This window comes from Stegodyphus dumicola, chromosome 6 (genome assembly GCF_044657685.1).
Source record: "Stegodyphus dumicola isolate Sdum_Otavi_A_Nest chromosome 6, ASM4465768v1".
Taxonomy (NCBI): Eukaryota; Metazoa; Arthropoda; class Arachnida; order Araneae; family Eresidae; genus Stegodyphus; species Stegodyphus dumicola.
Genome location: NC_140773.1, coordinates 185,565,715 through 185,580,695, shown reverse-complemented (window position 1 = coordinate 185,580,695; position 14,981 = coordinate 185,565,715). Strand labels below are relative to the sequence as shown.

Below are 14,981 nucleotides of genomic sequence, written 5' to 3'. Positions count from 1 at the left end.
TTGTTTATTCTAAATAATTATTTATCTACATATATGCTTAACTTCACGAATCAAAAAAACTTTTAACATGAATTATATTTCTAAGTACTTAGTCGTTACATATTCAATGCGAATTCACAACATTTGAAAGAACAATAATATGAAAAACTGTCTATTTAAAAAAGGAAAAAGATTTAAATGCAAATGAGCCAAACACAATTTGAAGTAAAGTTCTAATTGTTAATTTTTTAAAAATTAAATACTGTGTCGCTGCTCCACAACCGCTGCTCATAAATATATAAATCCAGTTACAAAAATGATTTAAACTGGGAATGTACACATGTTATGGCATTTTTAAATTTATAAGTCAACTCTATAAAAATTACGAAAGCTAATTTTTTATAGGTGATCCAGGATCATATATCTATATTCAGTAAAAGTTATACTCATTCTAAAAAATAAAACATAAACAGCTGATTTCCATACAATTAAAACTGACCAAAATATTTTATTTTAAAGTTTGAGATCACATTCAGCGGTCGTACGCAAATTGATGAGCGAAATGTTTGCATTATATGCCACTAAAATTTAAATATCATTTAGAAAACTTATCTGATGCTAATAGATTAAATGACCACATTGTTTTGCATACTGTTATTGATCAATGTTAGTTTTTCAGTAAAGGAGATCGTATTCAACAGAATCTTACAGAATTCATGTTCTAGACAATTCAGCATTGGCACGTATCCAAATCGTAAAATTATTTGCATTATTTAAAAAGTGAAAAATATTTTTATAAGCTTTTAAAATAATAAAACAGCATGATAATATTCATAAGGTATTTCTAATATTTGAAAACCCATAGCTTGTATAAAATGCTTTTAGCATACCATATATATAAAAATGAACAAGTTAAAGAATATTGTTACATACTAGATAGTTAAAAAAGAATATCATTCAATGCCATTAAAGGGCCAAATTCCAAATACTCTTAATTATCTTTTAATCGACCCATTAAAAAACCCGAAAAGAATATTAAAAATCCAAACTTTGGGAAATAAATATACCAGTCAACGTTTTACCTATTGAAGTATTTTGCATTCATTTTTTTTTTTGTAATGAGCATTAACATTTACTAAATATAACTATAGGAATCAATATAATATATTACATGAGAAGTTAGCCTTCGTAATATTTACAAAATTGATTTTTGAAATTTCCGAATATCATAACATGAATATTTGCGTTATTTAAAGCATTTTGTAACTGGATTGGACATGTGTACGACTAAGGATTGCTAAACTAAATGCCACAAAAGACTTTATACATGATCTAAAACATATCAATAATTATATGCAAAAAATGAATATAATATATATAGTGCGTGTGTGTGATTATGGCAAAGCCTCGAGGGCTATCTGCCTAAGAGGAGGAATGCCTTCTTGGAGGACTTTCTAAGGGAGACTGGCTCGTATACACGTTACACATGGGGAAAACCACGAAAATGCCCATGCAGCCAGCCGGTTCGCGGGATTCGAACCTCGGACCGAACTGCCAGTGTTCAGCGACTTTACTGCTCGGCCGCTGGTGGGCCTATGCATATATATAGAGAGAGATTCATTTTATAGTCATGTACATCATATAATATATATATTATTCTAATCCACTGGCTATTGCTGTATGACTCCTCTCATCATGTTATTTTAATTATCTTCATAGCTCTTCACGTTTGTTACGTGTACGCTAGTGTTATAAGACCTATTTATCTGTAAAGCGGAAAAATTATGAAATTGATATTTAAAAATAAATATTTTTTTATCTTATTCATAAAAGGGTTTTCATAAGTCGAATGAAACATAAACGCAAATGGCAATAAGAACAAACATTTTTTACCATCACCACGAATTCAAAAGCATTTAAAAAAATCAAGATTTAACCTAAGTCAGATGTTCAGACTTAAACAAATGTTTTGATAATTTCTTTTCGGGAATTGATGAAGATAGAAGAAAAAGAAAAATTCCAACCAAATGAAATTTATCTAGTAATCTACTGAACTGGAAACTAAAGTAAAACGAAAAGGAAAAAAATGTTTAAAATATACCAGGGATTATTTACCTTGATTAGACTTGTCAATAATTGGTGCGGTCATCATCAAATTCAGCAAAAAATAAAATAACAATTTGTTATAATAAGAATGCAATTATAGCACTGTCAAGAAGATTTACCCAAAAGTAAAAAAAATAAACATAAATTAATTTCTTTATGACACACAGAAATATTTATTTAATTAACTAGATGAACTAATTTAAAAGTAAAGAGCACAACTATTCGCATGCATCATTCAGAGCAACAAAAATCTGCGAACGCTGTGTTTTGTTCTACTTTACTTATCTCATTTATTTCGTTATCTTCCTACTTCGTTTACAATCTTGACCTAAAGATACGATTCTTTCATTTCTGTTCTTTTTTTATACATCAGGTTTCCAAGTACGGAGAAACTGAGGTTTACTTTATACTAAAATCTAAATATATGCACATTTTTGCATTAAGTGGAATAATTTGAACAAAAAATCTAAAAGTATAAGCCATTTTTGATACCTTAGTTTTGACAGGCAGTTTCTACATATCTCTCAAAAATACTATTTTACGTAAGAACAATAACACTTGTACATATTCAGCCTTTAAAGCTAAAGAGAGAGATAAAACACTTATTTTATAGCTGAGTTTTCATAAAAACGGAAAATAGTGTGACGAAATTTAAGTCGAAGTTATTTCGAATACGCCAGACAACGTTTACTTATACGACGGAAACTACTGTGATATCTAGGAAAAGTTATATAATTTTTTCACTTCAAATAATAAAGAATTTAGCAAGATGATGATCTATGCTGGCCAATGGTAAAAAATGCGAAAGCATTTTTAGTTACTGATTTAGTACTTCTTGAAGAATTTCATTTGTTGATAAAGTGAGAAAAGTTAATTCCTGGTTTTGCATTAAAATATCGACTGAGTTAGACCAAAACATCCGATTACGTCAAAATCAAACAAAACAGGCATATTTTCTCAGATAATTGATAATTTACGACAGCTGTTTCAACAGAAACATTCTTAGAAGTTGCCTCAACAAAACCTCAACTAACGTCATCACGACAGCATTCAATTAGTAGGTTATTTAAGATGAATTAATAAAAAGAGTTTCGTGCCTTCTTTAATAATAAATGAATTCTAACAGTGGCTCACACTCGTTTTCAGACGCCTGTGTTTTTCAGTTTTATTTGCGAATATCAGCTACTAAATATTAGCGAAATGACATTTTTTCCCCACACACATTATTGATCATATATTTCAAAACTTGCTTGTTTTGAAAAAAAATTATTCAAAGTGGTTTTGTTAAAAAAACAGTTTATTCAAAATGTTGTGAAAAAGAACTCACGTAAGTATTCGGAAACTTTGAATGCGCACTTTATATTTACGAAGACGAAAATAACAGGATATACAGTACTTCGTTGATATCCTTTAACTTTTATTTCTTTAAATAAGGCTTTCATAGAAATGTAATGTTTACTTGTTATTTTCTCCAACTCACTCCATGATACGGTCGATAGGATTTAAGTCCGAAAGATATGCAGGAGTTTGGTTAAAATCAGGACAGTTGTTAAATAACCACGAACAAAGATTCAGAGCTGAATCGTCATCCTCATACAGCTTAAATGTATTTTGCATGCTGTAAGTTCTTTTGCAGATGCTTTCAGTTTTTTATTAAGGATATTTGTATATTTACACTAATTCATATTACTTTAAATTAAAAGTAAATTTCTCATCCCAGAGGCAGTAAAACCTACCTAAACCATTATGCTTCCACTTTCATGCTTAAGAAGAGGCAATATATTTTTCAAATTAAATTCTTCATTCGGCTATCGCTTCGCATCAATTCATTCATCTGACCCAAATATATCAAATTTGGACTCGTTTGTATATATATTGTTATTTAGATATGACAAATCTTTACTTGCCATGGATTTTGCGAACATCATGTGTATTTTTATTATTTTCTTGTTGACAAACAATTTTCCTCTTGCTGATCCCCCATTCTAATAGTATGCTCTAATAACTTTTCTAACAGTTTCGCGCTTAAATTTTATTGCAAACCGTTTTTTTAGATTCCCTGAAAGTTTCACAGTTCACCTTCGGGTTTTGCTTAATTATTTATAGCATAAATAACTGATTTTTTTGTCGTGGCTTGGGATGTAATCTAGACTTCAATGCATTTTAAACAGTTCCTCTCAATTTTTATCGTTTTAATACATCAAAAACAGTTCACTGCTTTACCATCAAATATGTTTTGCATATTTGAAACACTTTGAGACTTCAATCCATGCAATTTCGGGCTTTGGAAACATTTGAAACGTCTGGAAAGTCGTGACAATCCAAGAACTTTATCCCTGATCTTAACCCAGCGTTTCACGCCACGTGCTGAACATTTCCCAGTACAGAGTTCGGTAAACTGTGGAACATACCATCTTGCGATTTTAGATGGTAGCTGAAAATGATTGCCATCATGTGGAACATGTTTTGCTGTGATAAAATTTGTGAAATTGTAAAGATGGGGCTAAATGTATTATTTGTTAATATAATACCTTCTGGTGACGTTATTTGTAGCTAATTTGTTTTTCGCGGAAAGATATTCTTATCCCTTCATGAAGTTCACCACAAAATTCTGCAATTTTTTTACCACTGATATCGCTTGTAGAAAGCTTTCAAATTATAGACATGCTGTAATTTCATTTAAAACAAAAATTATGACAAACAAAACTGTCAAGTGTCCAAATTATTATCAGAGTTACTGATGATATTTATTTTGTAATATGCCAGCCTTAAAACAGAGAAAAAATAATATTTTAGGAAAAATTTGGAGTCTGTGGTTCATTTGTAATCTATGCAAATAAATTTCTAGAAGACAAGCGTCCGGAAACAAATTTGAACCATTGTAGTAGTCTGGCCGTTAAACGAGCTCAGAGAGTAACTGAATTTTAGCGTAGATTTGTAGGCAAATTTTGGATGAAAATCTGTAATTAAAAGCTATGCTGTTATTAAATCTATGCTAAGGATATTATTTTATCGTAAGTTAACACTGACTGGATAAGTGTGCACTTAAAGAATTAAAGTCTTAATTATTCAAGACACAGCTGCACATTTATTTTACAATAAATATTTCTTTCATATGGAAATACTTTCTATTTTTCAGGCAGTGAAATTAGTGGAATAAAAAAATAAAAATACAGTAATATTAATAATAAATAAATAAATAAATAAAAATAAAACATAAATAAAGTAAAACAAAAATAAACATTTAAAACACTTTTTTTAGACATGTATAATTACATTTTTCAGATCAACGCACTCTGAAAATGATGCTTAATTTATCAAACCATAACTATTAGTAGTTTTTAAAGAAAGATTAACAAACAAAGTATTAAATTTAAAATTTCAGGAATAAAAACTTTTATTTTTATAATAGTTTTTAAAAAGCATGGCCATTAAATGAATTACTTATGAAATGTTGATTAATGTTTATTGGTATTCCAGTTAACTAAATTGAATATTAAAATGATTATTATTGAAAAGAATGCGCCATTACGTTTCACTAGTCTGTCCCAAGATCATCTTTTCCTCCTCTTCTTCTTTGTCACATGCACTTTTTCTGAGTAACATAAAGAAATATTAGACTTCGAATAGGAGGGTCTGCTGTGTCACACAGCATTTTAATACCAAATTAATGCTTTTCGTTTCGAGTAAGTGCAAAGAAAGTGAGAGAATAATTTTACACATAAATAATTCCAAACAAACATTACATTGTGAGGTGCAATGATAAAGTTACATTAGATCAATTCTCTTAATTGTGTTTGTTCAGACATCGACAAGCAGATGCATTCAAGATGATTGCTGAAGAAGACAGATATGATAAAAGTTCTTGAAGTTCGTTTAGTGTAATTTCTTTTTCTGTTCTGCTTTATATTTTTAGCTTTCTTTAATTAAAAAAAAAACATACAGATTTGCTGAGATGTTACAATTGAACTAGAAACACAGTTACGTCAAGAACGAGTGCTGTGAACGTTTTTAGCTGGAATGGCTGAGTCGTCATTTTTCGTTTGTTTGACATAATGATCGAGGGTTTGAACAAGATATTTACAGCCTAAAACAACTTCTGAGCGTAACTAAAGGCCTAATGAAAAAATCTGATGTGTACACCACATGACTTCCTTGTATTGGAATATTAAATTGGAATATTAAATTATACACATTTTTTTGCATTTCATTTAAACTTATTGGATTGAATTAAATCTACTTCGCCGACAGCGCATAAACCACAATAGAATAAATGCATTCTTTAAAATTCACTCTAGTATTTGTTTACCATAGCGACACTCTGGCGCTAGATTCACTTAACAGTGTTAATAATTATATAACAGTTAACTTATATAATAATTATATAACGGAAACAAAGTAACTGTTATATAATCCAATAATTATATAACAGTTAACGTATATATTTCGTTCATATCATAACTCATAATGCACAAAATTTATATCATTTAAGGAATACAATTATCTAATCGTTGCCACATGTTCTATTCAAATACTATAATAGAGCTATAATGATGTATAAAAGAAATTAAGCAAACAAAACAAAAAAGAAACAGTTTTTCACAGACGATTGAGTATTTCTCATTCAATTAATTCAGTTCTCTCTTCGCGAGAAGGCAAAAATACATAAAAACTCAAAATATCTATATTAAAAATTACGAAGTAAATCTCAAACACTTATTTCCTCGAAAAAATTCCAGAAAGAATTAAGCATGCTTTAATTGGCAATAATAAATGAAGGCGTTATCTTTGTTGCTGCGAAGCTAAGTTTCTCTAGATTGGCAACAAATCCACTAGTCTGCTGTCTCAAATGTAAGCAATCAATGGCCGCCATAAAAAAAAGGCTTAGCGGCACTTAAACGACTTTAAAATTGTTGATAATTCTAAAAATATTGCATACAGATTTACTAAAGGCATAAAAACCTTAACCGGAAGATAAAAACGACATAATTCAATCATTTTTAAAGCAAAAATTGTACAATTTACAAACATATACGAGTAAAGAAACTGAAATCACTGAGCCGGATAACAGAGTGGATATATATATAAAAATATTTATATACGTTTGGTTCGGCCGATTGCAACCAAAATACGAGGTGCACATCTACATGTTATAGCAGTCCTATATACAAAATTTCAACGTTCTGAGGCTACTCGTTTTTGAGTTATGCGAGATACGTACGTACGCACACACGTACGTACATACTTTCGTACAGACGACACGAAAAATTCTCTTCAGAATTAATTTTAAAGCAATTTTATAATTTTTTTGGAGGAAACGAGTCTTTTATTCTGTCCTTACGTATACATATCAGGCAAAAAGCATCGTTAAATTGCATTCGATAGCGGTCAAAATGGATATTTTCGTTGAAATATGCTGCCTGAAACGTTTCGTGATTACAATACTTCCTTTTTACTTCGTACAAGGAAGTAAAAAGAAACGTCATTACTTTTTATTATAGTAAGATAATCATTATTAATTAAATAACGTTAATAATTTTTATTACTGTAAAATTATTATAAAAAATTATAAAAAATTTCCTTTCTTGCAGCGTGTAATAATAAGCTCAGAGATTAAAAATATACATAATAATTATTAATTATATTATATTATTCTAATAATTATTTACCATCAGAAAGTTATTATAACTGATTATAACATTGCCAAAACTCATTGCATTAATAATACAATGAAAGTTAACAATAAAATATAACAGTTGTAAATCGTGTATTAGCTATCATAAATGTATGCAACGTTTAAGTCTGGTGAATTATGTCTGTATTATTATTAACTCAAATAAAGTTTAACCGTCGGCATCAACTCGTGCTTACAAAAGCCAACACTTTTGGCTTAAATGAAAAGGTAATGAATAAGTTAAAATCTGATGAGTTTAAGTATAGCCTAATCGCTTAATACTAGTTTAACTATCGCGCATGCTGGCTCTGACTTGAAGTCGGCTTAGACAAGCCTAATGACAATAAAAACTCAACGCCTCAGAATTCTAATCGCTAGAGAATCAAAGTAAAATCATAGCCTTCGAGCAGGCAGAACATGCCCTGATTTAACCCCCAAAATTGTCCTTTAAACACTTTCTTCTTCTACCTAACTTGAATATCGTGCTTGCTGGAAATTTGCATTCTGGTAGAAAAATGAGATAAGATTTCATGCGAAAGATCTATACCAACTTAAAAATAACTGGTTAGAAAATTAAATGATACTCTACACCAGGGTTTCTTAAACTGGGGGTCGCGAGCCCCTTCAGGGTCACGGTACCTGCAGCAAGGGATCGCCAAAAACTTTAGCAGTTTTGACATTTCTTTAACTTAGTATAGTAATTTTACAATTATCAAATATTTTTATACAATGTATCTGAAAATAGATAAAGATAAGACAATGCAAACAAAAAAACGAAAACGTTTCGACGAATTCTTTTTATAATATAAACGGTCATTTTCTTTGCTTTGCACGTGACGCTGTCATTTCGTCTGTTACTTATTTAAAATTTTCACATTGTTCTATGTCTTAAAATTAGAAATAAAAGTTAATGACCTAAAATTTCAATACAGTACAGGTGAAAAAATTGACAGTTTCACTCACGCGTGTGTCGGATTTGTGCATTACGTATGGTGTCCCACGAAATTTTTGTAAATATTATGGGGTCCTGGGGGTCGCGAAAAATTTCAGTGACAAAAAGGAATTAGCGACTGAAAAAAAGTTTAAGAAACCCTGCTCTGTAAAGTTAAGTTCACTTAAGTTATTGTATTAAAAATTATTATATATTACAATTTATCATTAAATTATGTATATACAGCAAAATTAAGTTTTGAAAATACTCGTACTTTTGATAATAAATAAATAATGAAAGAAATGTACAAAATTCAACACAAATGAAGCAGTTAATTACAAATGATGATCATATTTAAGGTTAAATTGCTTAAAGGTAATTTCTGCCTTAATTCTGTGTTCCTTGAAGGTCTGAGAAAAACATGGAAAAGTCCTAACTGCATGATTCATGGCCATCCTTCCTATTTCATGAATAAGTCGGTCCGAATGGCCCATGCGCATCTGCAATCATTGCCACGGCTGCGGCAGTCAAACTATAAAATATAATAGTAATTCTGTTTCCTTATGGGATGGACGGTAATCCATTAACCTCAAATTTAAAACTTATCTACTTAGTTACGAGTTTAACAATTTTTATTCAATAATAAATATTTATTTACAATTAGGGGAAGATATTCACATACAGCGCTTGCCACGTGTAGCGGGATTCTGGTAGGCACTCAGGCCGAAATGTTTATACCTGACAGTGTTAGTTAGAGGCAAGCGCATATTTCAGAGGTAAGGTAGAAATACTCTGGATATATGAGTTCTAAGCATTGTAAATTTCTCAGTGATTAGTATGAAATTGCAGCTGGCAATATAAATTACGGACTTCCAACAGCTACATAGTTCTGGCAAAAAGAAATGCAATGCGTATATGAACGATATCATTTTGAAATGCAGGAAAAATATAATGCGCAATCTTAAATTTTTAGCTCGGTTCTAAACGATTATTTATCAGTAATTTAATATTATATTTCGCTGACCTGAAATATGTTTATAATATTTACAAGCAAGCGCCTAACAGTCGTAAAAAAATGTGAAATATGTTTAATTATAGAAGGCGATAAAAAAACTTGAGATATTTTTAAAAATATAATTTACTGAATATGCTAAAGTGTAATTTAATATTATATGCTAAAGTGTAATTTAATATTATATGCTAAAGTGTAATTTAATATTATATGCTAAAGTGTAATTTAATATAAAATTTATGAAGCGGAAAAATAACTAGTTAAAGTGAAAATGACAAGCGTTATCGTAAAATAGTAGTTTCCAAATGCAGTTTGGTTATAGTATATGCAAACAACTCGGAATATTTTAAACTTTTCAATGAATATATACTTTCAAAGCTGAAAGAAAGAAACATAGCATTTTATCCAAAATGTATGTTAAGTATCACATAACAGAAGCAGTTTATCTAATACTCCAGTTTCTTTAAACACTCTACTCTAGTACTATAGTGTACTCTAAGTTTTTTAAAAATTTAACGGTTTAAGTTTTACGTTTCTCCATATTAATCTAACGATAACTTATTTAGGACAAAATTGTTTTTACAATAGGCTCTTCTATGGCACTTTGGTTAGAAATCTAAAAACAACCAGAAACATTTCCGCATTTGCCTAGATGGAAGCCAAACCAACACTGCTACATTCGACAACGAGACGACCTTAAAGAAAAAGCTGAGCGGAATTCGGTATTCAAGTTAATCTGATTTTAGTATCTGACAAATGCCTAGCAGCTGAAGGTGCAACGCTGTCTCTTTAAGACGCATCTAGGCAAACACCCAAAAGTTAGCACCATTCCAAGGACAGTGAAAACCGGAGAAGGTCTGAAAATAAACCGTCGACTTCTCTCAACTCAGTGCGTGGGCAGTTCGTAATAGTAGACATCTTCACCACTTTGACTCCTTTTATTCTAACCACCCAGCTCCTCAGAACACAACGTAAAAGAGCTTCCTTGTGACCTCTCTCAGATCGAACTTAAGAACTACGGTTTAAAAGATAGCCGCAAGGAATTTTGACAGTTATCTGTAACACAAACCGTTGAATAAAATGTACCCTTACGATTATTCATATCATTCTCCTGGAGTGGATGATATTGAGAAGAAATATCGGAGTACATTGTCCAAGACCCATGTCAGATCCGACAGAGGGGATCTCGGTCTGCATACTTTCGCTGGATCTCACCTTCATGGTGGAGTTCCTGCTGCAGAGAAATTAACCGGTCCAAAACCAATACCTTCAAAAACGCACGACTTATATGCCCCTATAAATACGAGAGATTATGGAAAAGGTTATTACGATCACTTGAGGGCCCCTTCTCCTGAGCCAAGATATAGACCTTCAAAATTTACAAGTGACCCTTATACTTTCCCAGCTGACACTGAATACAAAACGCTTCCATCTAAGATCACGACTGATTATGACAATGATCTTAAGAAGACAACAACAACGAAGACGACAGTAACAGAACGTTGGGTTCCTCTTACTACATATATTTATAACACTCCTTTCCACACCTATTACTACAGATCTAGCCCTTACAGCAGCTATACTTATAGAACCGCTGATGATTTATACAGCTATGACTACTTGGATGATTATAAAAGGTATTCGAAAACTACGACAAGGACTACAAGTAAGAACGTTGATGCATTGGATCTCAGCTCATCCACTACACACGAGTATAAAAACTGGATGAGTAAATGGTAAGTGCATTTATTTAAAAATTTTCTTCAATACAAATATATTTTTCAACAATTTGTTAAATTATCCAACATTTTTCATAAATCATTTTAAGTTTGGTTTCATTTGCTGTTTGTGATTGATTGAACGTTATCCTATCATTAATTATGTATTAAATAATTGCTTTCTTAATTTAATAACTCTGTATCAATAATTTTTACATCAAACGTTTTTTGATTTTGTATATTTTGCCACTTGGGTAATATAATGCTAATTGAAATCGTAGTTTTATTTAGGTTTTGTGGAAAATAATGGAACTTCGTGGGAGAGGGAAACATGTCGAAAGTTTTTATAAAGATACATTTAATCTCATTTTTGCATTAAGTTTTAACAGTTAAATTAAAACATCATCGATCCTAACAATAAACTCGCTAAAACAAAGAAGTATAGTCAATCCTATAACCCCAGGTAAAAAATTCATGAAAGATTAAAAAGAAATATTCGGGTCTTTCTTCTTCCGAAACAGGTGGCAGGTCAAATTCAATTTCTGCGACGCAATAAGAACATTCCCCGCATATAAAGGCGAACGTGCTATTCACGGATACTGCGTTCGAAGGGTTAAAAACATTGCATAAACTTCTGATTAAAAACTTACGACTTACCACTCTTTGAACATTTTTTTAGATAATCGTTTGAAAATAACTTTATGAAGTATAGCTCGGTATTTGGGAAAAGAATGTCAACATCGAACTTCAAATTAAGCTTAAAGTCAATTTTAAATTGATATCGACCTAAAAAAATATTCCTTTTAAAAGTAAAACCAACTAGAATCAGTTTATTTCCAAAGGTTCTTCGCAGTACATTCATTTCAAAAAATACATGTAGAACATATAATTTCCTTGTAAAGGTGCCACATATCACTCTTCCCTGAAATACATAAGCGATTTTAGATAAAACAGAAGTTCCATTCAGGATGAATTTTAACTAATTTTAAACTACCCTTTGATAGTGTGTTAATCAAATGCAATAAATTAGTTATTTTTAAAACACTTTTCTAAGGCTAAAATACTGTTATTACCACCTCAGCTTAGCATGAGATTAGAAGTTAGAAGGCGTAAGATTCTAGTTAAATTAAATTTACTTCGTTGTTCAGATTTTTACTTGAACTGTGAAGCGACTCTTTTCTAAGTTCAAACTCTATCAATGACAAGTTACAGATGGCACTTCTGGTGCTTACAAACATAGCCAATACTTTTGGGTGCAACTCCAAATATAAATATAAACATAAAATTAAAGCTAAATCTAAGTTAAATAATTAGCCGAAGCTGCGCAGAGATAATCATCGGGAGTTGACTCTTAGCCCTACTACCGATATACACAAACCGGCAATTAAAATAGCAATGACCGAATGGCAGAACACATTCTATCTAAAGAAATTCAGACACCCGCTTAAATAGAATCCTTCTCCCTACATTGCACATCACGCGAAATTGACATATCATTCCGGCAGGAAATGGAAATGAGGGAAAATAGAAAAGTTAAGTACCTGAAAAAAAACTGGTTAGTTTAAAACTAAAATAACATTTCTTACACGGTATTATATGTAACATGACGTCCGTGGTTTTCGCAGTATAACATGCATAATTACAGAAGGCACTTACATAGTATTCCGTCGACCGCCGGCGGAAATTTCGGCAATGGTCGCCAATCGCTAATCGTTACTACAAAACTCTAAAGGAAATTATAATTCATAATTGGTGTTAAATCATACTACTTGGCCGGTCGAGAGATAACACGTTAAGTACCTAAATCTGTTTTGCAACCAGCAATAGTAATCAGTTTTTAAAGCAGTATTATTTAATAAACTTATTTTACAAATTCGAAGAAGAAATGTGCTCAATTTAAATGATCTTATTTTACAAAATTCACGAATTAGAAGTTATATGGTTATCAATCAAAAGGAAATTAAATACCAAGTATCATGTGATTATCAATCGAAAGCAAAAACCATCAAATGCTGTAAATCAACTGTAAAATTTCATTATTAAAGAATGGTTACCCTACTAGGTACTCAAGAAAACATTTCGGTACCTTTCTGAGGTGACATTTTAAGGAAAAAGTGACGAAAGATCTTACATATAAACCAAATTATACAATTAATTTACCTATATATTATTAGTAAATAATATTTCAAGCACTGCATTTAATAAAAATATAATTTAGTCTTTACAAAGCAGCAGCTATAGCATTTTTTTAGATAAAGAGGAAACAAGTACGCGCATTAAAATTCTGTAGATAATTTTTAATAAGCATACTTTACTTCAACATATGCAAGAGCTAATTTTCGAGAATAGTTCACAGTTGCATTTAGAAAATAGCTTGGTAGTACTATTTAGGAATCTTTTCATAGTTACTGAGCATGGCATCTTCAAGGACAACGATATATTTTAGCAAAAAATTAAGATCTCCTGCTTTACTTGAAGAACTCAAGGGAGATGAAACAGTAGCTTCTGTACAATCGGAGTTTTGGGTATGAATTTCGGAGGAAGATCTTATTCCTTTTCTCTTAAATGTTTTCTTCTATTTTTTTTACTTCTTTCAAATGCACTGGTTACTTATCGCATTTAAAAATTTTTATATCGTGTATTTCCAATGGTTTTAGAATTCATGCGTTCAAACTGCCACATGTTAGACCAACCGTTATTAAAATCAACTAAACTAACTGGAAATTTAGTATTCAGCTTCTCGTTTCCTTCTGTAGAAATTTGAACTTGCCTTGGTTTTCGTTAACCTTCTTTTGAATTAGACGAAGTTTGAAAGATATCTGTAAGAACTACACTCTGATTCAAGAAAAGCTTGGGATCATAAAAAGCATTATCATTTAAAATGTAGAAATCTGGTTCATTTTCATGAAAGCTATTAGTTTCATTATTAGTTTTAAAATTGCTTTTCTTATTTAGATTATCAACAAAAGTGTATTTTGGGCCGGTTTTTGAATTGTTTTTCTTGCAGCACTTTCTCTTCTGTGATCTCTTTCTCAAAATTTCTCTTTTCTCTTTCAACACGCTTTCATGCTTTTCAAATCTTCTTCGTCTTTGCAATTCACTTTGTTGAAGTTTTTTTACTCTTTGTTTCTCCAAATGTTTTCTCCTTTCCTTAGTTCGCTCTGTTCTTGCTTCCCTCTTTTCCTTTTTCGCTTTCATCATTTCTTGTAATTGCAATCTTTTTAATTCTGAGGAATGCTGTAACGCGAGATCCGATGGATTTAATTTGCATGATATATTTCTGATTTTTCGGTTTCGCAATTTTTTTGAAGCTGAGAATTGCAATAAACCGCTATTGGATGCATTGAATTTGCATGATATATGTCGGTCTTTTTTGTTCGATTTAGCACCATTATTAGATGATATACCAATATGTAAATCCTCACATTTCTTCTTCGAATTAGAATCAGCCTTCAAAACAAATTTAGACTGAAAAACTGGCTTCTTTTTCTCACTAAATTTTAAATATTCATTGGAATAACTACAATTTGGATTTGGAATCTTCATTTTCTCCAGTTTTTT

The 14,981-nt window shown here is 30.9% G+C and overlaps 2 protein-coding genes across 4 annotated transcripts in view; one reads left to right on the top strand and one right to left on the bottom strand.

Moving 5' to 3' along the window:
- The window catches only part of LOC118182364 (cytochrome b5-like), a 121,737-nt gene that overhangs the window by 66,932 nt on the left and 39,824 nt on the right, over window positions 1–14,981 (bottom strand). The window lies entirely within an intron of this gene.
- Window positions 10,582–14,981, top strand: part of LOC118182363 (uncharacterized) — a 37,217-nt gene continuing 32,817 nt past the window's right edge. The window contains exon 1 of one of the 2 annotated variants that reach the window (XM_085819271.1): window positions 10,582–11,438. In XM_085819271.1, coding sequence (XP_085675397.1) covers window positions 10,783–11,438 — 656 coding nt within the window. In that variant the 5' untranslated portion in view covers window positions 10,582–10,782. The remainder of the gene's footprint in view (window positions 11,439–14,981) is intronic. The other variant, XM_035351698.2, reaches the window with a different exon arrangement.